General features: G+C 52.2%; 1 protein-coding gene across 1 annotated transcript in view; it reads right to left on the bottom strand.

The window, feature by feature from the left end:
• Positions 1-23,926, bottom strand: part of LOC119108553 (potassium voltage-gated channel subfamily KQT member 1) — a 71,667-nt gene that overhangs the window by 22,874 nt on the left and 24,867 nt on the right. Inside the window, exons 4-5 of the mRNA XM_037232142.1 lie at positions 6,350-6,525; positions 4,384-4,527 (exon numbers count right to left, since the gene is read on the bottom strand). Coding sequence (XP_037088037.1) covers positions 4,384-4,527; positions 6,350-6,525 — 320 coding nt within the window. The remainder of the gene's footprint in view (positions 1-4,383; positions 4,528-6,349; positions 6,526-23,926) is intronic.

Below are 23,926 nucleotides of genomic sequence, written 5' to 3'. Positions count from 1 at the left end.
TCAACATCGATGCCATATAAATGCTCACATACGCGGAACAAATAGCGCGATGGCTTACAACGTTTCCGCACAGAACTCTAGCTATATATGAAATGTGACGACGAGCTTCTCGAGTAGAGCTATCACTGGATATGTGTGTGGATAAGTGACCTCCGTCCGGCGAGTCAGACAGCGACCTTATCTGGCGAGTCAGACAGTGCCCCTGTCTGGTGATTAAGACGGTGACCTGTCTGACGAGTCAGACAGCGCCCCTGTCTGGCGAGTAAGACAGCGACCCTGTGTGGTGAATTAGACAGCAACCCTTTCTGGCGGGGCAGACAGTGACCCTGTCTGGTGAGTTAGACAGCGACCTTTTCTGGCGAGTACACAGCGACCCTGTCTGTTGAGTCAGACACTCACCCTGTCCAGTGTGTCAGACAGCCGCCCTGTCCTGGGAGTCTACCACGGCGGCGTGCCCTGTCCGGGGAGTCTACCGCGGCGGCGTGCCCTGTCCTGGGAATCTACCGTGGCGGCGCGCTCTGTCCTGGGAATCTACCATGGCGGAGCGCCCTGTCATGGGAGTCTACCGTGGCGGCGCGCCCTGTCATGGGAATCTACCATGGCGGAGCGCCCTGTCATGGGAGTCTACCGTGGCGGCGCGCCCTGTCGTGGGAGTCTACCGTGGCGGCGCGCCCTGTCGTGGGAGTCTGCCGCGGCGGCGTGCCCTGTCGTGGGAGTCTGCCTCTGCGGCGTGCCCTGTCGTGGGAGTCTACCGCGGAGGCGTGCCCTGTCGTGGGAGTCTGCCCCTGCGGCGTGCCCTGTCGTGGGAGTCTGCCCCTGCGGCGTGCCCTGTCGTGGGAGTCTGCCGCTGCGGCGTGCCCTGTCGTGGGAGTCTGCCTCTGCGGCGTGCCCTGTCGTGGGAGTCTACCGCGGAGGCGTGCCCTGTCGTGGGAGTCTGCCCCTGCGGCGTGCCCTGTCGTGGGAGTCTGCCCCTGCGGCGTGCCCTGTCGTGGGAGTCTGCCTCTGCGGCGTGCCCTGTCGTGGGAGTCTGCCTCTGCGGCGTGCCCTGTCGTGGGAGTCTGCCGCGGAGGCGTGCCCTGTCGTGGGAGTCTGCCCCTGCGGCGTGCCCTGTCGTGGGAGTCTGCCCCTGCGGCGTGCCCTGTCGTGGGAGTCTGCCTCTGCGGCGTGCCCTGTCGTGGGAGTCTGCCTCTGCGGCGTGCCCTGTCGTGGGAGTCTACCGCGGAGGCGTGCCCTGTCGTGGGAGTCTGCCCCTGCGGCGTGCCCTGTCGTGGGAGTCTGCCTCTGCGGCGTGCCCTGTTGGCCGCACTTAATTAAGTGGGGCGTCGTGCCAGGCTATCGGGTTCGCTCAGACCGAGGTCGGGAGATACGGGCCATCGCCGGGTCGTGGACGTCCCTTCACCGCTGTATACGACCCGCTGTGACGGCAGCGGCGTGGCCCGGCGCGGCCGCGCGTCACCCCTCCGCGCTCCGGGACGACACGTGGGGTTCGTGCGGCGCTATCGCCACGCGGCGAGGTCACACGTCGTCGGCGTGCTGTGCTGCGCGAGATTCCGTGCCGTCGTCCGGCGCCCAGGGGACATGGATTGCGGTGCGTGACTGGCGGAGCTGCTGAGACGGATCGCGGGAGAGCAAGCTCGAGAAAACCGCAGGGTAGCGGCCTCGGTGGCAAGATGATGAAGTTCCACCCGGTCTGCACGCACAGGCATTATCTCACTTTGTGAAGCATGGCACGTCTAAAATCCGTCTAGAAAGACAGGTTCAGTGTCAAAATGCTTGCTTTCTAAAGCTGTCCCTGTCTGCTGGAAAGTCATTTAGTGACCGATTACCAAAGTTTTCGTGAGAGGATGAACCAGCAGAAGCTTCTCGAGAAGCCGCTGGCGTATCACTGCCGGTAAGTTCCCCACTAAGCACCTTATCTCCCGAAAACAATCGCCACTCTCGTCGGCGGCTCCGCCCCCAGGCCTTGCTGTGACCCGCCCGGCATGGCGCCCCCCCCCCCCCAACCTGGCGCCCACCGGCCTGGCGTCCCCCGTCTGGTGCATCCCTTCCCCCAGAGCGGCGCCCTGACTCGCGCTGCCCGCCCGGACCGGCGGAAGGCGCGGTCATCAAGCGGCGGCTGCGGCTGACTGCGGCCGACTGCGTAGCGCCGCAGGGGATCAGGGCCTGATCCGGGCCGTGGACAGTGCGCCGCCTCTCCATCACCGAGGATCAGCCCCCCCCCCTCCCCCTCCTCCCTTCCTCAACGAATAAGATAGGTCCCCACGGCGGAGGTGGAAGGAAGGTCCGCACCGGACTGCGGATGGGCGAAGATGCGTCACAAGGCGGGAGGGGGGGGGGGGGGGGCGGACGGAACCATGCGATTTGGCTCGCTGAGATGTGGATTGAAAGGAGACTCGGGAAGACTTGATCGAGTAACGTCTTGACTTGGTGAAACACTTTTCATGCCAAGGCCAAGATCGCGGGTTATTTGCATGTGAATGGGCTTTTGTTTACGTTTTGGCGTTTTGTCCTGAAAACTTGGTGACTGATGGGTCCAGCGGTGCGTGAGATAGTCGATTAACTTTTATAAAATCTCCAACCAAACATTGCGGGTAGCGTAGAAGGTTTATACAAAACCTAGTGTCGTTGAGAGGAGAAAAAAAGACCTTCAGCTCAATGTTTGATGCAGCGATCAGTTGATCACAACGAACTTTCTAAAATACAGCCTTATCTCGTCCTTATCCCTTATCCCTTATCTCGTTTGTCTGCGCAATCCTAAAATACGTATATGCTACTCACGTCTTGAAATCGCTTCTTACTTTCTGGTAAGAAAACTGTGTGCTATTGGCACGTCTTATTTATTAAGAATCAGTATGGAACCACCATAGAATCAACATTATTGCTAGTCGTCATCTCTACACACCATGTATCTCCCTTACATCAAAAATAAGGTGAATTGGGTACCCAAGAGCCAAGCAAATTACTTCAACTGGTGCGAGATCTGGATATGTGATTCCCATGTGTATAATTGTGAATCTCTCCTCTTATAAACGCCTTACTGTTCTCCCTTCAGACCGCAATCCAGGGACCCATGGTGCGCATCGTCTGGAGCCTTGTGCATTAATGAGGCTATCGATAGCTTGGTGTAACGATTAAGACGGGGTACAAGAATCACAGATGAAAGAACTGCTCGGACCATCGCCCTCGCCTAGTGCGTTAGTATGTACACAGTGTTTCGGCCAGTTAACTTTTTGGCCGTCATCGGGTGTCATGAGGCCCTGAGAAGAACTGGACGATGTTTGACCTTGAGCCACGTACGCGCTACATCACGAATTCTCCTCTTGTAGTTGCTGAGAACCGAACCAGGGTCTTCTGATTGCGCGTCCAGCGCTCTACCAACTTAACTAGCACTGTCTTTTCCTAACTGTTCTTTCCTGTTGCTTAGTTACGGGAGCGCCGCACTCGTAAACAGAAACCCTGTTCCGAAAACCAGCAGTTTCGAGGAGATAATTTGGGTTGTTTCGTGCGCGTGGCTGAAAGACAAACATCATCTAGTCCTTCCCAGGACTCCATAAAACCTGAAGACCGCCGGGGTCGAGACATAGACGGAAGCCAACCGAAACGTTGTGTGCGTGCTGGTACACCAGATGAGGACGATGGTCAGAACTGTGCTGCCATTCGTGATGACAATCGATATTTTCCCAGGCGATAAGGTATTTAATCTCTAACAAATCCCCTTGTTAAAATCCTCCAACCTTAAGGGGCCTCCAAACAGCTTCGGGGGTCGACTCAGGAGCTGTCCTTAGGACCGTTCCCACGTGTGTGTGAAGCAGGGTACAGCACTGGTCGCCACGGGAGCCAGCGAGTGTTCTCAGCGCCGTCGCCGGCGTCTTCTCACGACACCCCGCCACAGGGAGCGTTCTCACGGCCGCACTCGGCACCCTCTCACCACACCCCACCACAGAGAATGTTCTCCCGGCCGTCCTCGGCGCCACTCGCCACACCCCGCCACAGGGAGCGTTCTCACGGCCGCACTCGGCACTCTCTCACCACACCCCACCACAGAGAATGTTCTCCCGGCCGTCCTCGGCGCCACTCGCTACACCCCGCCACAGGGAGCGTTCTCACGGCCGCACTCGGCACCCTCTCACCACACCCCACCACAGAGAATGTTCTCCCGGCCGTCCTCGGCGCCACTCGCCATACCCCGCCACAGGGAGCGTTCTCACGGCCGTACTCGGCACCCTCTCACCACACCCCACCACAGAGAATGTTCTCCCGGCCGTCCTCGGCGCCACTCGCCATACCCCGCCACAGGGAGCGTTCTCACGGCCGTACTCGGCACCCTCTCACCACACCCCACCACAGAGAATGTTCTCCCGGCCGTCCTCGGCGCCTACTTACCACACCCCACCACAGCGCGTCGGCGTAGCTGTGGAAGTCGGACGGCTTGCCGTCCTTGTCCACGGCGTCCTTCTCAGCCAGGAACATGAAGTAAGAAGAGAAGATGAGGCCTAGGAAGCCGATGTATAGTGTAGTAATCAGCTCCTGAGGATGCGGCGGCCGGTTAGACTCTCAGTTCCTGAGGACAATGGTGGCCGGTTAGATTCACAGTTCCTGGGTACAACAGCATCCAGCTAGATTCACACCTCCTGAGGACAACGGCGGCCGGTTAGACTCACAGTTCCTGAGGACAACGGTGGCCGGTTAGACTCACAGTTCCTGAGCACGACAGTGGTCGGTTAGACTTACAGTTCCTGAGGACGGCAGTGGCCGGTTAGACTCACAGTTCCTGAGGACAACAGTAGCCGGTTAGACTCACAGGTCCTGGGGACGACGGCATCCGGCTACATTCACCACAGTTCCTGGGTACAACAGCATCCAGCTACATTCACAGTTCCTGGGGACGACAGCATCCGGCGACATTCACAGTTCCTGGGACGACGGCATCCGGCTACATTCACAGTTCTTGGGAACGACGGCGGTCCGTAAGACTCACATTTACGGCAGGTATTCGGTCACTGGCAAAACATCCTCGTCATGACAAAACGCACACATCCAAAACAGATCAGAAATTCAGCGTCATTTATATCTGCCGTTAACGCGAAGAAAGTGCCGCATGCTAATTCCGTCATCCACACCCAATGGGGGAGCGTGCTGCAAAGAGGCTTCGGGGTTCAGAGCGTTTCGTGTGGATGGTTATACATGCATCGTTGTTGGGCGAACCTGAATGCCTTACCACGAACACGAGTGCATAGTTTCATTTCCGAGGCAGCTCCAATGACATGGCAGGTATTAGTTCGCCCGCTTTAGCCTGACCTTAAATCGACCTTTGCATGTGACCCATGTCCTGGCGGGGCACTCCCCAGCAAGGCCAGAATTGTTCCGGCTTTTCCCGACCGATAAAGGTGCTAATGAATGCATACAAAGTGCACCAGAAAGGTAGAGTACGCAAAGCGCCAGGAGGTTTCTTTCATATGCTTTGCCGTTGTCATATGTTCAAAAAGCAATCCAGCAGCTTCACTGAAAACAACATCAGCACGCAAGGAGCCGTAGCTGTGCCCTCTGGAATAGGGGCATTGTAAGACAAGTTGTTCGTCAAATACCGGCCTGCGATTTCGACCCAAAGTGCCGTCTGGTGCTTCCATCCAGCTCTGGCGTCATTTCTGGTTGGCAAGTAGCTGGCGTTAATCAAGTCGAGTAATAGCGGCGACAATCTCGTGTTATCGATTGCAGCCATTTGTTTTCAAGCCCGTGGCTGAATTCGACTGCGGAGTATTACGATGCCTCAGGGGTTATGCGAAACCTGTCCCAGTCACGACTGAAACCAGCCAATTCATGAACTAACAGACGGCTACAATGTGTTCACCATTGTCCTCTAACGCATGATCGGGCGTGAATATAGTTTACGGATGCATATACTCATGTAACGCAACTGATGTCAACCACCGGTCCTGACAATGGCAACACATCTCAGTATCTATGTGTGACAGTCTCAAGGCTGCCTGTGAGCTCTTAACACGACTGTAATAGGCTTTCTTTAACAAACACCCCATCATCAGGGCTGAAAATATGTATTAAAACATGCAAAAGCATACACTAAAGATTGATCAGCTATCACTCCTTCCTTACTCAACACCTTCTGTCTACCCAACCGCCATCCTTCCCTCCCCTCTCCCATATCCGTCCCTCTCTTCTCATCCTGTTCTCCCTCTCCATCTCCCCCTCACTTTCCCCTCTCCCCTCCCCTCCTACTCCTTCCATTTTCTTCCTCCCTCCTTACCTCTTACCCTCCTTCCCTCCTTCTCCCCCCTCCGTCGTTCCGTCCTCCCGCCTTCCCTTCCGCTGTCTCCGTCCCCAGTAGACTGACCTGCCGGTGGATGAACACGACGGAGCCGAGCAGTCGCCAGGTGCCGCCCTGCCGGTCCACGTGCAGCATGCGTAGGATCTGCAGGAAGCGGATGCCGCGGATGGCCGACGTGGCGAACACCTGGCCATTGGAGCCCGCCGACAGCACCACAATGGAGGCGACCACCACAATCAGATCTGCCGGGCACACGGGGTCGGGGCCTCCTCAGGTGGGGAACGCAGGGTCGGGCCTCCTGAGTCAGGACACGCAGGGTCGGGGCCTCCTGAGGCGGGGCACGCAGAGTCGGAGTGTCCTGGCTGAGCCAGGACGCACGGGGGCAGTGTCCTGACTGAGCCAGGACGCACGGGGTCAGTGTCCTGACTGAGCCAGGACGCACGGGGTCAGTGTCCTAACCAGGGCAGAGATAACAGGGTCGCAGCCGCCCGAGAGCACCACGATTCAGGTCACCGCCGCAGTCCAGTTCCCCGGACGCTCACAGACGACCGCAATCACGCCTGTCAACGTGACATGTTGAGAAAAGGACGAGTGAAGCCATCACCGTCGAAGTCACCGCCTACGGTCTTGGGCTGCATAAGCCCGACTGGTGTCTCCTCTGCCGGAGTTGGCGCAGCACATAAGACCCTCTGGTCGTCCCTTGTGGGAGACGTTAGAGGACGAGGGAAATGGAGCAATTCGCGATCGTCAGTCGCCTGGTCAGTGATCTTCGGAACGTCCGTGAAAGGACGGAAATCGGTGTTAAACGCCATATGCCGCCATCACCAGCAGCACTCAACAGAATCTGAGTGTAAAGAACGCTTTTCCGGGGGTTTAACGCCTTCTAGAACATTTGGGAATGTGTCATGAAATTGTGCAAGCATCTGTATGCTTGAAGAAAGTTCTCTGCGACTATTTCTAGCTGCACATGCTTTCCTACTCCAATCTGGCACAGTAGAATAAAATGCTGATGCAGCTTACATGGCGAAAGCTCTTGCTGCATTTTGAAAGACGCCTTAAACTGCATGACACTCGCCACAGCAGGCCCAATAAATGGCTAGCACCAACACAGTCATCGCTGGAAGCCAGGGACGCAGCCTGAATTTTCTTAACGGGTGGCAGAGAGGGAAGACCGAAACTCGGTGAGTACGAATCACATCAGTTTCTAAATTTCTGTTGGAAGCCATCTATGGTGAATGCAACGGGCCTAACAGAGAGGTGATGGGGGGGGGGGGGGGAGGGGGATGGCTCTTTTGCCTGCGCCTCTGCAAGCAGCGGTGATGCGTTTCCACCGTTTTCATTTTTAATTGCGCTGGTACATCGCACTGATGCCAGTGCTCCGTCACCCTGGGTGCCCCCGGTCGTATAGTTCCCATCAATGCGCATCCCGCGAGAGGGCTGACGGCCATCACCCTCAGGCGTCGGCGTCACGACACCATCGGTCGGCGTACGGATTAGGGGGTGGCGGCTGCGCGCGACTGTCTGTCATGCCGACCCTGGGATGGAGGTGCGCTGGTGTCCAGGATGACTTAACATCACAATCATATCGACCGCTCCTAGCCGCCAAAGCCGTAGCGCGTGGAGCGTCTCAGGAAGTCTGTCTAGGGGATGGGAGGCGGAGCCAGTTTTGGAGACGTTACTTTCCATTTATGGCAATTGGGATGAAGTCGAGTATTCCCAAAAAGTTGAATATTCCCCAAAAGTGCGGCGTTATGACCCCAAGTCCCTTGTATCTACGCCTGCCATGGCTAATGACATTCTACCAGCAGGATGTCCGAAATGACCCGTGCGTTTTATATGTATCATGTAGCTATTAGGCTTGAGTCGGCGCGTTGTAGAGCCACAGTCGTGCAGTGTGCCTGGATAGATATGCTAACGCGTATACACACACTCACAATTAGTGTTAACGCATCCTGTAATTATGCAGATATCAGAACATCCAGGAGCTTCCATAACTTTCAGCGAAATTCTGCATTCATGCAGTTTGAGTCTGCTTTCATGCAGAGCCGACCGCCCACCTCTCGTTTTTCTAATTCCATCACCAACCGTTCCAACTAAGGCGCTGAAATTTGGAACGTCCTATGACTTTGGCGTATATGACGCCTTTCGCCGGTTGCACTCAGTATTAATATTCCCGTCTATGCGTAATAGAACATGTTTCGAACTGTTTGTCTTATTCAAATTTCATCAACAGTCAGGTTCGTTCTAGCGCGAACTGTAAAGAATCTATAATGAAACTAGCCCAGACCGTGTCATCCGTTTGGGTACGAGTGTTTAAATTATCCACGCTATGCGTGCAACTGCCCACGCGGCCAGCGGCACTGAAATATCATTCAGCTTCGAGCCCGTCTTGTATTCCCACGAAGACCTGGGACATTCACGCCATACTTTATGGTAAAAGCGTAATGTTCGTCCACCGGTTCGACAGAGCGGACGGAAGTCGAGCGCGCCTTGTTAAACCGCAGCAAAACACGGCCTAGCAAACGCAACAACCAGTGAAAACTCCGGCGGCGTCAGACCGCGCCCGTCAAATCACAGTCACAAAAACGGTCTGACGGGGATTCGACCTCGACTCCAATCTTTTCTGTCGCAAACAAAACCACAAAACACTTCGGCCAACCTGCCAGACGCCAAGCCCCGTTCAGATAACGACGAGACCGACGGTCGGACGCCACCGGAAATACGGCGCTTCCGGCAGCGGCGGCGGCGGCGGCAGCGGCGACGGCGGCGGCCTGGGAGCGGTACGCCGGGCGTCACCTGCAGCGCGGGCGGCGCCAGTTGGCTGTCACCGCGGCGCACCGTGACAGATTGGGTACTGAAATATGTAGTGGCCGCCTGCCGCGCCGCCGCCGTCGCCACTTGCCGGTCGGTAGCGCTGGAGGTGGGCCGCTGCTCGGAGGCGGCGTGGTAGATGGTCGTCCGACCAAGCGGCGGTGGGAAGTGGCACTGCCGGCGACCAGAGCTGTGGTCTCCGTGGGTTTGGCTAGGGCTGTTGCGCTCCGCCCTGTGTGGAGAAGCTTGTTTGGCGTAATGGTGTCATTTCGATAACGCATGTTGTAGCCAGGCAACCCTTGGCTGCGACGCTGTCATAGGATAAAAGTTCGTAGGACTTACGTTCCTCGGAAAAATCGTCGCGCAAATGCATCATGTAGATGTTCGTAGAAAATAGAATTTCCTCAAGTTTTCAAGTTGCAAGGATCAAATTGGGGAAAAGTTTGTATACGGCAAAAGTTCGTGTGGAAATGGAGGTTTAACATAGGGTAACATTTTGTCCACAGATACAGAGATAATGCTAATTTTTTATGGGACAAAAACTCGACAATGCCAAAGTTTTGCGGAGGAAAAAAGCTTGCCGTGCTGCGTTCGTATATGGCAAACATGAGTCGATCACAAAAGTTCTTTAGGGACAAAATTTCGTCGGGGACAAATGTTTCGCGTAGGTTGCACGTGACATGATTGGGTTGAAACTTACAGAGACATGCCTGGGCACTCTTCAAAACGCGGCAGACGCTTAAATCAAAACAAGAACGCGCGCCTGGCGTTACAAAAAAGCGTAGTATTGCAACAAACGGTTGATGGGACAGTTTGGACTCGAAAACAATTAACATTTATTTCCTCATTGTATTCTGTTGGTGCTGCAGTAGCACTACCCGGTGCTATCCTTAGAGTAACTAGTTCCAGGGTTTCGCTAGAATATCCTTTTGGAACATGCTCCAAAGGTGGTGCATTTCCTTTAAAGCCAGTTCATAAAATATGATCCTTCATGACTTAAAGCATCGGGGGATTTAGGTAAAAAGGCCTTCTCCTTGATTTCTAAGGCCTCGGTTTTGGACTAACGTATTCTCAGGTAGGCGATAAGAGTTTTTCTTCTTCCAGGAAATGGGATTTTTTGTGGAACGTACCAGGCATCCCAGGTGCTAGATACACGCCAGCCATGTTACATATTTTGGCCCAAAGAAGGCTCGTAAAATTTTGGTAGCACTTGACAGTAGCACAGGTAGCACAAATATAGCACTTGACCACGACAGCTGACGGCGGCAGAATCGGCTGAAAGCTATCGTCAGCTATTACGGACTGGAGGTACCACTTTTGAGATGTGTTGATCTGCACTCCGCGGACATGCGGGCCTTAAAGTGGCACCTCTACTTTTATGAATGACGTCAGTACAAAAGTCCGTTTGTGATTGGCGCAGCAGGCGGCGGAAGAGTTTTACAGAGAAACGATGCAACGTGTCTGTTTCCCAAAGCCAAAGTGTGCTTCGACAAGGCCGCTGTGAAAAACGCAACAGGGAAGACATTAAAGCCATAGTATGGCATGGCGTTGAATTCGCGTGATAACGACCCTATATTTGCACATATTTTACGAACTAAAGTGTCCCAAGTTATATATATATATATATATATATATATATATATATAATATGTATCGTGGAAGATGTTAAAATAAAGTGTCCCGAGCTTTCGTTTTGTACTGCACAAGCATTTTGACCAATGCGCGCATTGCGAACATTGAAGAATGCTGACGTTGGAAGAAGTAAAGCATATGAAAAGTATTGCTACCATAGTGATGAGCAGGTAGTCCAAATGAAGTTCTCCAGTCAGAGCGGCCACTTGAACTTCAAATTCTCAGCTTTTCAGAGAGATTTCTAGAAAATTGGTATTACCCATCAATTACCCATTACCCATCTGATCTCACAAGAAGTGAAAAGTACTAAAAAGGTGACATGCTTCCTTTAAAAAACCCGATCATGGACACCACTCCCCGTAATAAACCCTTCCGAGATTGCGCAGTGCTGCGCAGAGCTGTGCATACTGTTACCTTAACCAGCACGGCCAATGTTTTGACATAACGACATAAAATGTGTATGATTTGGTAGGTACCGCCTACTTGGTACATCACTCCACAGATAACATGCTGATGTACGTAACCAAGCAGTAGCAAAATAGTTGGGAAATCTGGCATTTGTTAAAATTGTCTCAAGCATGCCTGCATTAATAACCTAGGCTGGTCTATCGGTGCGGAGACTAATCAAAACACATTGCAAACAGCTGGAGTGCACATGCCCCTTAAGGCAGCTTACCACCAGTCGTTTGTCATATGTACATCGTCTCCTTTTGCATGCACCAGTATTGGCAAGCTTTGAGCAACATCCATACCATTGATCTCTCATAAAGGTTGTAACACAAAGGCTGTCACACTGCAATGACAATACGCCCAATGATGACTTGAACAGATCTGATTCTGACTGCAGAAATGATGATTCGTTGAATTCATTAGCAGTCTATTTTAAGAAGTCTGAAATGGTTAAAAAGACTTGTTACGGTTTAGGCGGGATGTCTGGAATGAGAATCGGGCTAGATCCCCGGTAAGAGTAAATTGCGTAGTGTTTTGTGTTGGAACCATATGTGATGCCGCCAGATTGAAATCAAGCAAAAGTCGGCGTCCGAGACGAACTTCTGCGATACGAACCTTTTCAGTTACGATCTTCTCCGATACAAACTTTTTCCCCGGGCGGACCATTGTTTAAATGGGAATTTAATTCATGCGAAGTTCTACCATGATTGAACTTCTATTGCATGCGAATTTTCACCCTAGAACAACTTCTGCCATGCGAAATTTTTCCCTTGGCAAACTTTCACCCTGGACGAGTTTTATGCGGCGAATTTCTGCAATGCGAACTTCTACTCTAGACGAGCTTCTCTCCAACGAACCTTTGATCACACCAACTATGGCCCGACGACGCCGGCCTTTCGGTTCACCAACCTGTGGCGGGGTGGGTTCGAATCGCTTTGGGTGCTATCTATTTCCCTCTGCTTTGTTTGGCCTGTAGCCGGTGGCAGCAACCGCGCTTCATGTCAAATGGCATCAAAGGGCAGGACGGTCCGTGTCGAGCATTATGACACGTTTCACTACGACAGCCTGCCGTTGGCCTGGAAGTTTATGATCGGATGGCGGTGTCAGGGTTCACGCAACCACGCTGATTGGCGGGGTAGCTGATCACGGAAAGCCGTCCAATCAAAAGACTCGGACCAAATCTGTAAAAACAGCGTAACTTTTCCCGGAACCGACAGGTACTTGCACAGCATCCGGATGACGCGCCTATGCATCACCACAGCTGTCAGCTATATTTCACCGGTATGATGTCACCTACCCGGCTGGTCGCTATCCTGTCGCTCCACCACCACCTCCCCAGTCGCTCTCCTGTCGCTCCACCAACGCCTCTCTAGTCGCTGTCCTATCGCTCCACCACCACCTCCGTAGTCGCTCCCCTATTGCTCCACCGCTATCTCCCTAGTCGCTCCCTGGCCTGCCTGAACAACGCCCTCGCACACCGGACACCCGTCCGACCACGGCGCGTCCGAGGAAATCAAATACTGCAAATGGCCCGGGTTGGGTACCTGACCCCGGCGGCGCTCGGCCGCAGGTCGGGTCGGACCGCCTGATTCAGTGGCGGCTTCCGCTGACGCATGCCGAGCGCCGCGGCAGGCGACGTCAAATCAGTCTGGCACGGAACGGGCAGGCCTGGTGGCGGGGCGCGCCGCCGGCCCGGCTGGCTGCGGGGCCCGACGACCGGCGGGGAGCCGCCGGCGGCGGTGACCTCCGACCGGCGGGAAACTGCCGGCCTCTGCAGACTGCTGGGCGCGAGGTTCAGACTCGCTGCTCCCTCGCCAGCCGGGCTCAGCACTTCACACCCTGAAGATATTGCTCAGAGAAGATCTTTGAGATCATTCTCAGTGTACCAATTATGCCCGGCAACAGCGCCCTAGCAACGCCGCCTGGATGGCCAGATGCGTTGCAGTGGTGCCGTTGCCCAGAGGGTTCAAACGCATGCCAATGTCCGTGCGATTTAAGGTCGGCTCGAACCTGGCTGCCTACTTGGCGCCTCGCCAGCCCGGCAGCGAGAGCCGAGTGAGGTTGTAACCTTGGTGTATACATGTAACACGCGTTGTAAAATGACCTCACAATGCCCCCATCGGACACACTGCCCCGGGCAGCGTTACAGGTCCGAGCGCTGGTGGCTCCAGTGATGCGCCATCTCAGCTTCGTGCAAAATCGCGCGCCCGCTCTCTCCCAGGACGGCATGTCCCACGCGGCGCGGTGCGGTGGGGCGCCCGCGCCGCCAGCAGACGGGGGCGAGAGTGACGCGTGAGAGCGCCCGCCGCCCCGTAGCGGGGTCAATATTTTCCGACTTGGGGACTCGGGAGCGCTCTGGGACGCGGCGTGTGCCAGGTCTATTGATGCAGGGTCTGACGCTCGCGGCGTCGAGCACCGGGGGCCGAGGCGAACAAAGGCGGGTGGAGGTCTTCACCAACACCGGACCCCGTCGTGCTCGCGTCATTCGGAGACCAGACGACTCACAGCCTCTCGAATGGGGTTCGCGGCGTCATTTGCAGACGCTGAATGATATCGCTGATTTGTATCAGGGGTAGATATAAGCAGAAGTGCTGAAGGATGAGTTAATCCTAGAACGACGAGTTCTCAAGCGAAAAGGGTTATCGATTGGCTATTTATAGTAACCAGTTTTGTAAAATGCTACTTTTAAAGAATACAATTAGAACTATGACAACCATGATCATTATGTTAATATGTTACTGTGAACAGCGAACGTTGCGACATATTCATTGGATCGAGCATAAATATCTACTGAGCATGCTTACGGTGGTAATATTTCTGTATTGATTCCATCATTTTTGGACAACGAAAGGTCTTCCACGATTTCCACAGCCTTTAAGTTCTCAAACGTAGTGAATAGTGAACGTAAGCTAAGTGCATTTGCGAGGTACATTATTCACATAGTTAAGACAGTAGTAATAGCCCCATTCCTTGCAGAAAACTAGGAGAATGGAGATATAGATGCATTGATATTTCGGCAATATGCCATTATCGTAACAATAACAGAAGTCATTGCTGTTGCCTCAATAAAGACATGTTGCCGAAATATCAACGCATCTATGCCTCCATTTTCCTGCCTCTTCTCCGAGGAATGGAGCTATTACAACCGTCTTATCTATGTAGTGAACGATGGTTTGAATGAAAATTACACAAGGCAGTTCATTCTAAAGTAAAATGAAAGACCAGGTGGGAGTAGCTTATTGCAATGACATTTCGTTTGTTATCTTCTGTGCCATTTTCGTGCACACCTTCTTGATGAGGTGGCTTTATATTTACTCTATCACTGTGTCAAAGGAAAGGTTTTTGCATGTAGATTCTTTGATATAAGGTTATCCTCCCGTAGTAACTGAACGAGACAGAGTTACTACGATCAAATAAGCCTTCACTCAACCCCCAAGTTGCGGTGTTTATGTGCTCACTCCAGGCTGAGTTCGACAAATCGGATTTACAAACTAATTAAGCGACATTTAGTACCTATTTATAGTTTTTGGACTAAGATGATCACAAAACCTTCATCCTCACTTATGCGACGCCCGTGAATGCGGTCTTATTGCCTTTGAAGGCGGATACTTTCAGCTGCGTCGACAGTCATCAGCATCAAAGGCCGACAGCCACCCCGAGTGGAGTCCCAGCCTGACCTCCAGGAGAGAGGCCCGTCTGGAGACCTGGCGTGCCACCTCACGGTCACTCTCAACCCCGCGCCGCGGCCCGCGGCCCGCACGGCGTCCGCCCCGATCAATAACGGACACCTGGGCTGGACACGGCGGCCCACCGCAGGACAGCGGAACTGGCCGCGACCTCCGCCGGTCACTGGACATCTGACCCAGTCCTGGACGGGTCAGTGACGTGCCTGACCCCACGACCCGCCGCCGGACATCGGCGCTGACCGCGACCCCCGCCGGTCACTGACATCTGACCCGGTCCTGGACGGGTCAGCGACACACCTGAACCCACGACCCGCCGCCGGACATCGGCACTAATTAAGACTCCGCCAGCATTTAACCGTGTTCGAGGGCCTTTCGTACCCTCTTAAACACGGCCAATAGCCGACCCAGGGACAGTGGCCGATACAGGGCCCCCTGTTAGGCACTGTGAGACCCTGACCGACACATGGGCCGCTACTGGTGGAGATACTTATGTGACCTACGGCCAGTCCTTTATGCCCTTGATCCTTAATCCCGAGGCGCCCTTCAGAAGCCCTTTGACGCCCTTTTGGTCCCTTCGAACAAGACTCTAGCCAACTTGGGACCACTTGCCAATAAAGTGTACCCTGTTAGGCACTATGGGCCCCTGACCAACATAACGGCACATGATTGATTCAGGGACCCCGGCCAATGCAAATCGCAGACCCCGTCCCTTTTCCTACTTTGGAAATGGGCTCAAAGGCTAACACCGAAAGGAGCCAACTGTTAAGTGTCGCTGGCCTCTGGCCGAAATAGAGGCCCTTATCAGCGTAAAGGTTTTTACTAGGTGCAAGAGACCCTCTGACTGACATTTAAGGTCACTGCCCTACTGCCTGGAGTTTTTATGTGATTTACAGCCGGTTCATTCGGGCCCTTTACCCTTCCAATCGGGCCCTTGTTTGTCGATCTCGGAGCCACTTGAGCCCCATTTTGGGCCCCCTGAGACATTGGCCCTGGCCAACTCGGGGTCCCTTGCCAACACAGGACCCCTGCTAGGCACTGTTTGCCTCCGGCCGGCAACGCAAGGGGCTCTTCATTGACGTGGGAGCCCGACCAATGTCAATCGCGGGCCCGTCTCATCACTGCTTAGGCATTGGGACCCAGAAAGGGGACCTTGACCTGTGGCCTTCACGCACGTTTAAACCTAGGCTTGCTGCGTGGTGCACGCCACGCCAATGTCGATTGCGATTCGAATTTCTGAATTCGGCCGCTTCCGTTCCTGAGGTAAGCAGGGGTTCAGACCTGCCCCTTCGGCCAGTGGTGTGCCGCTGAGCAGCCCGGTCAATGCCGGGTTCATTTAATAATGGTTTAAAACGGAATCAGGATAAGACGAACGCTTCTTGAGCTTTGTTTTATCTCACAAACCACGGGCCGTTGTATCCTCACATAATGTCGGAAGATATCTCTATCTCATAGTTGTAGCAATATTGAGCTTACCGATCGCTAGCTTTGAATTGCGCAACACATAATTTTCCAAGCAGAATTGCAATTATTAGCAGATTTTGCTAAAAAAACTACTTCACGATAAGAATATTTAAAAATGCAAAATTTAGAAGGTCCCTAAGATCTGGTGAGACACAATCATTCTTGTTTCAGATTAGAGACTGTGCCCAAGGTGGCAAGACAGGACCAAATCAAAGGACGTAGGCCTTGGGAATCGCGCACCAATCGCAAATCATTCATAAGGTCGTGTGACAGCCTATCCATCAAAGCCAAACGTAATTTAAATCCACATTCCGGCATATTTCCGCGTCCGTTCCACCCGTCTGCGGCAGCGCGTCTCCCCTCCGTTTCGCACCTCCTTCCGCCCGCCCGTTTCTGACGCATACCTCGCTCAGCGTCATCCTGTGGCACTTCCGAAGCGGGCCCGCTTATTACGTTAATGAGTCTTCGTGTGCCGACACGTGACGCGGCGAGCGGCCTCTGGTAGTAATAAGGCCGCCTCGTCCTGCCGCTCGCGCTTCCTGTCCGGCGGGACCCGCCCATATGACGCCGGAGATGTGCGTGGGGTCCGCCACTGTGGGGAAGCGGGGCTCAACTGCAGAGGACCTCCATTCAACTTTTGCAAGTTTTGGCATCCATGGCATCATAACATTAGCCATGCAGCGATCAGGAGCAAGAAAAATGTAATTGTCCAGTCGTTCACATCTGGCGTTCTTGAGCCCGATTTCCAGATAAAACGGCCATCAATCGGCTCAATGACAACACTTGACACAATTAATGTTGTGCAGGACACGATGATGTAATCAAACAATGATACGTTAATGAGCACATTTACTAAACAGAAAAATTATGTTGTCAAGAGCAGTCTGTTTCACCTTAGCGTGTACAAAAAATTCCAAGTGAGTTCACTTCATCATATCTGACGCCCGTTTCAATATCTGCAAATGTGAAACATCCCTGTCGAGCGAGCGGCAGAACCTCAGGAAATTAGACCGTCGCCCCGGCAATGCGCAGGAGCAGCCCGGCGCAATCTCCGCGCGCGGTGGGACGGCGCTGTGCCGCCGCACGTCCCTGTCGCGCGGCACAGCCTACAGCCTAGGTACAGACAGTCAACTGGAGGAGCAGCGATATCGCGGAATGATCTGGCGCGGTGGCAGGCAACTTGGGCTGAGGAAATCTTCAAATGACGCCGAACCGTGGTGCGCCGTACTGCGACGCACTGCCACTCACGATCTTGTGATACTGGTGTGCGGTGGCTCAATTCTGGATGAATCATCACGCTGGCATCACTTCAAATGAAACGCGCTGTGACGGACGCAAGAGGGCCCGTAAAAAGTCGTCCATTTATTACTAGACTGCTCTTGTTGCCTCCCCCTGTTTTATCTCGGGTGTTCCCAGCGTCCCATCGCGTCGTCATCGAGATTCAGAGGTGAAGCCTGAGACGAGATTCTGACACGATTTAGATCAGAGGCACGATTTATAGGTGAGCGAACTAATTACCCGAGAGGTGCTCATTTTAGCCACAGAACATGACTTAACTACTATTTCGAGACACCTCCACGTAGGCTTCCGGCTACCTATCTCTCTGAATTGTTACTGCCGCTAGTTGCCGTTTGGTGTCAGCGTTATGGAAATAACTCAACGTAACTACATTGAAGCACGTGAAGAATTATAATTTGTGAAGATGGGACCCTTTTCTAGCGGACATCTCTGGCCGTAACACGAGCATGCCATCCGCTACCTGCCACGCTGCAGCAGCCTGGCATCATCATCCCTCGACATAGGCTAGCAAACTCACGTCTATCGCAAGTGCCATCCACAAACTGCGTACGTATTACGAATGGCCGTGGACGATGGCTGCTAATCACGAGCCCATGCTGTGATCGCTATTCGGGCTGCTAGCTGTCTAACCCTAGCGCGCCTGGTGGACAATGGGGTAGCGTCCAAAGGGCCGAACCATCGCCACACCTGGCAGTGATGTGGGCGTGGTCTCACGGTCCCCGCGAACCAGGGCAAACACCCGCGGGGCATCCTGGCGCACGGATCATTTACCATACGCAATCGTACGTACCATGAGCACTGAATTAGTTTACTGTCTTGTTTTCGAAGCCTGGAGCTTTGAGCGGAGCGTCAGTGATTATTACAGCCTGATTGCCCCACGCTCGGGTGGGCCGTGGTTTCCGTGTCTTCCGCACCTGACCGACGCGATGGGGACGGACGAGACGGGGTGTGACGGACTGCAGCCGGCGCGTGCAGTCGGTGTCCTCGCAATCGAACGGGGTCGCTTGCTCACTCCCGGACTCACCGGCGCGCCGGCGGCCGCTCTGCACGCCCTGCGAGCCTTGTCGATAGCCAGCAGCTCGTTAACTGCGACCTTCCATTCGTTTTCAAAATAGCTTCCCGACGTGGTGACAATCTTGCTAAATGGGTCTGGAAAATCCGACGCGTGCCGAAGTGATTAATGTATGGTGCTAACGATACAGCCGAGGTACTATTAATGGTGCAGCAATGCGATCACGTTTTCGCTGCTGAATTCTCCTGGAATTAATGTGAGTCGTTCGCCACCGTGTTGACACAGCACGTGTTGTGCTGCTTGTATGCGCTCGCCGCATACGAACAGCCGAATAGTATAAAAATCCTTTGTGTTCCACCTGACTCCGCTGGTACCTCAGCTCTGCATAAAACGTGCGACTACCCCGATGGTTTCTATAGCATGCCATAAAGACTCTACCATCGCGTTTTGCGGCTTTTTGGAAAAACAAGTTGGCGTTTTCCAGGCCGGATTTTGTACCGATATAATAACTAAGCCGCACGCGGACTGGCTGTTTTAAAAGCGTGCTGGAGCGGTGAGCTAGTTTTCGCTCGGCATAATCAGCAGAGCCACCAGCTGGCTGTAATAATTCCGAGTACACGGTGGTCTACGCTAGGTGAATGCTCCGGTACCGTCACAATATTCTAGTTTGGTTTCGGAAGAGAAACAAAAGGACGACTGCATGACCGGCGCGTGGATTTCTCGCGGCTTGCGGCGGATCTTCCTCTTAGCACAGGCATCACCTGTGCTAAACATAGGGGTGGAAGCATCGTTGGGCGACCCCAACGTATGGTCGCAGTCGTGCTGCGGTCGTTTTCGCGTGATGGTTACACAGTTACCCGTGTATTGACCGGCAGGGCGCAATCTGATGACAGTCGTTGGCTGCCGCTCAGCCCTCGTGTTACAGACAGCTTTTTATGGTCCCGGCCAACAAGCTGATCAAAACAATGAGATAGACAAAACAGACAGGCTTAGTATCGGTGTGAAACTGTCTCTCCTACCGTCTGTTTTTGAAATGGTTATAGCTTGATGATTAAACGCATTAAATTCAAAAGATCACGACGGGGGAAACTGCCCGATTTCATATAGTCCTCTCAAAACCGAACAAAAAATAAATATTTGATTCGTAGACCATAACGCATTCCTTCGAATTCACCCGGAAAATGTTTGCCGGTGCCTGGACTGACGTCGCAGCGAAGTTCTCTCCCAAAAGCCATATGTGGACAGTGGGGAAATAGGCACCCTAAAACACTAAGCCTTTCCCGGAACTACTTTACCGTGACATGTTATGGACTGTGATACGTTTGTTATACAATACGCCCATTCAAGCTTTAACCTTTGCCCTACGAAGAGGGTCTCAGAGCCCCCCTCCCCTAAGATCTGAAAAAGTAAGCAGGCTAGATATACGTGGAAAACGGTATTGAAAACCTTTCGTCAAACGGCATCAGACATGTGTCTTTGATCAACAGTGAGAGTGGCCTAAATGGTATGTCGAGCCAGGTGAAATGGGTGCATTAGTATTTTACATACCCCTCATGTTATTTCAAAAAGAAAGCATGCCAAGATTATACGGAAAACGGCGTTGAGTACCTCTTAAGATACTTTATCACATAGATCTAGTGGACATCAACACATGTGAACTGTGATGCGTCAAGTCAGGTCCAATAGGTGAAGGCAATTCCTGCATTGGCCAGTCCGACTATAGCAAGAGCTCAATACATCCAAGTGGAAAAACTGTTACATAGGCACTCCGAAGCTGTGAAATATGGGCCATTAATGTTTAAATTACGTCACGCTTAAATGTCCAAATCTAATCACAAAGGTTCAAACTTGTAAAATTACGTAGGTTGGTTACTGTATTTGCGAGGAACATTATGCACATAAGACAGTCGTAATGACTTTATTCCGCGTGTAACACCCCAGAATTATGAATTTACTACTGCTCTTCGTTTCGATACAGGCATGTTGTCGAAATATCAACGCATGTGTTAATTCATTCTCCTGGTTTTTCTGCGAGGAGTAAGGCCACTAATTCTGTCTTATTTACAGATTAAAGATTATTAAACTCAAACATAATGATAACATTCGGTGTTCAACCATTCAAAGATTTAAATTTAGTTCACCGTTCATAACTATTCAATTGGTCGCATTTGAGCAAAATATCGCAGACAAGACTTCAAAAAAGAGGTAATAGGTCATGACAACCGGCAACTTCAGAAACTTAAAATTCGTATAAGATGAATGAAATTCGTGCAAACTCAGCTACCAAAATTTCAGTGCTGTACTTAAAACCGCTCGGTAGTTATTCTCCAAGACTGCGTGGGCTAATTTTGACCTGCAATTCAGGCAGTGTGGGTCAATTCTGACCTGCCAAGTGTTCTCTACGTGCCTAGTGACTCGTGCCTGCCTAGTGACTGCGTGCAGTTCTTGAGTTTCTAGTAGTCTTTATCACAGCTGTTGAGAAAATAACCTGAATATTTGCCGGATACGCGATGAACCATTGCGGATCATCTCACACACATAACGGTTGATACTTTAAATCTGGACAGAATTAAAATTGGTTGAGGAAAGACATATTATGAACACAGTTTAAAAGCCGGAATCATCGATTATCTTGTGTTCAGGGAGTGGCAGACAGAATTGCATGCCAATGAGCATGGCGCAACCGCACAGCGAGGTGCTGGATCCGTTTGCGCGGCACTTCCTGGTCCATGAGCATGATAAGCTGTCGGAGGCGGGTGATCAGCTTGTGATCCGTTTGGTACCTCTTCTGTTCATCTCTGGCTTGACGCTTCAGGATTTCCGACGGGCCCCAAGTACTTCCTGTCTAACGCATTTGTGGCGGAGCAGGGCAATTCTCAAACTTCTTAGCGTGCAGTATGGCCAGCTCCTTGAAGAGTGGCAGATGCTGCTCTTGATGTAAATTATGGCCAGCCTCTTGAGGAAGGTAGGTGCTGCTCTTGGTGTGCGGTATGACCAGCCTCTTGAGGAGTGGCAGGTGCTGCTCTTGGTGTTCAGTATGGCCAGCTCCTTGAGGAGTGACAGGTGCTGCTTTTTGGTGTGCAGTATGACCAGCTCATTGAGGGGGACAGGTGCCGCACTCGCATAGTGTATCGTTACCAAACCTGACCGGACCACATAATAGTTTTCAGGATGGTCCGCATAAAAACGGTATTCTTTTCCCTTGGTGCACTTTTCTTGGCAGAACACTCCATTGAGCTTGGTCACCATACTCCTGCAGAAAGTTGGATTCGCGATATCACTAGTGCTGATGATCAGGAGCGTGGTTTTGCGAAATGAGTTGGGGGAGGCTTAACACTGAAAATGACTCAGCCAAACTTTCAAGTTACCGCGGGTGGGGTCTGAAGTAGCCCCACCTGAAAAGGAATTTAGACCCCCGCCGAGAACTATCCAGGATATTATCTTTCTCGATAATTTTCAGGCGTGTTTGAACTAAACATAGTTCGGGGTATCCCCCTAAGGCTAGCCATAAAACCATTAGTGCAGGGCATATCACTTCCGCAATATGATAAGCGTGCCTTGTCATCCTTGGGGTAACGTCTGTCATACCGATGACAGATAACGCATTTCTGTAGAGACGGGCAGTCTGAGTTTTCCGAGACTTTTCTTGCTCGTTAGTTAGCTGAGGCTTCTGTGTCTTATCTCTGGTACAGCCTCCAGGAGGTTTCGTCGATGAATGAGTGGCATCGCCAAACTCTTCTCGTGCGACTACTCTGGAAAAGTCACTGACGTTTTCGGCTCTCGCTACCCTTTTCTTCATTCACTCCGTCATTGCACGCGACATTTTGCCATTCCACTGTGTTTCATGGCTTAGTCCTCATCATCGAGCCTGAGGACTGAACATATCGAGCCCGAGGACTGAACATATCGAGCTCGAGGACTGAACACATGAACAGTGCTTTAAAAACCTAAATTGCCAAAATGAGATTACTTGCAAACCTAGTTGATTTATCGTTACGTTTTCCATACGCCCAACGTTCAGCTCCAGAGCTTGCTGTCTGATCATCTGCGCCATCTTGAGCCCTGATCTCCGTAACATTTATGGCGCCTCCTTCTGTTTTGCTTCGCATGCAATAGTTTCTATTCACGACATGTTTGCTAATTTTGCTACAGATTGGTTGCATAGCTATTATTCCATCACAGAACATATTGATAACACGAAACCTTAAAACTGGTCCGGATTTTAAGAGATCAGCCGTTTGTTTCAATCCAATTCATTTCAGCCCACGTTTCGAATACCAAAGGAACAAACTTTTCCTCAATCGCTCTTAACACGCGCACGGGTGGCCGGTTGGATATCGTTCGCTCGGGTGGGGAGGGTCTCTTTGACCCCCTGAGATCTCAGACATTAAGAGGGATAGAGACACCAAATTCACGGAGTGTCTTGATCTGCACGTGAACTCACTTACGTCGAAGTTTAAGCGTCTTAGGGCATGACATTTGGGCAAAATAAGGTCAAACAAGGTCAAACTACAATTTGGCCTCCAAAGTGTCCCCAGAACCCAGATACCCGTTCTAAGGAAAAGGGCCCATGCTCATTCAAGGTCAGTGACCTTGTTTGACCCTTACAACCTTGTGGTAACCAAAATCATGGAATGCTGCTCAGAGTTTGCATTTGAGTACGCGACAAAGATTAAGCTAGGCAGTATGTTTCTAAAAGTGACATGTTGACCTGGGTCATTTTAGGTCAGTGGCCTATTCTGTCCTGTAAGAATTCCATGAAAGATATCTAATGTGGTTCTTGTAATCAATAAATTCAAAATGAGCACCAGAAACTACCCCAAACAGGAAGCCCCAGAGTGATAAAATAAGTTGGTTATGACCTTAGTTTGGCCTTCACATCTGACCCTAGGTCAATGGAATTCTGTCATTCAATTGTTATGTGGCTTAAGAAAGTATCTCAGAGATGTAAGGCTTCGTCCAACACTCTGCTGCTCCATCAGATTGAACGATTCCTTTGAAATTGACTTCGCTGAATCCATGACCTGACTTTGACCTGCCGTTGGTCATTGACCTTACAAGGTACGGCCAACTTCCTAATACCGCACGATTCACTATTCAGCTGTCTACCGCTATCAAAATTTGGCGCCGCTGCGCGACGCCATTCGGACATCACTGCGGAAAAACTCTCGGGGAGGGGGACAATTTGACCCCCCTTCCCCGGGCGCGTGTTGAAGAAGATTTCAAAGCGCAAACTGGGTGATGTAAACTGATGAACCTCACGGGTCAGTTTAGGCTGGATTTCCAACCCAA

Source organism: Pollicipes pollicipes, unplaced genomic scaffold (genome assembly GCF_011947565.3).
Source record: "Pollicipes pollicipes isolate AB1234 unplaced genomic scaffold, Ppol_2.1 Scaffold_6686;HRSCAF=7923_pilon_pilon_pilon, whole genome shotgun sequence".
Taxonomy (NCBI): Eukaryota; Metazoa; Arthropoda; class Thecostraca; order Pollicipedomorpha; family Pollicipedidae; genus Pollicipes; species Pollicipes pollicipes.
The sequence above is the reverse complement of the archived record's forward strand: the minus strand, read 5'-3'. Positions and strand labels throughout refer to the sequence as shown.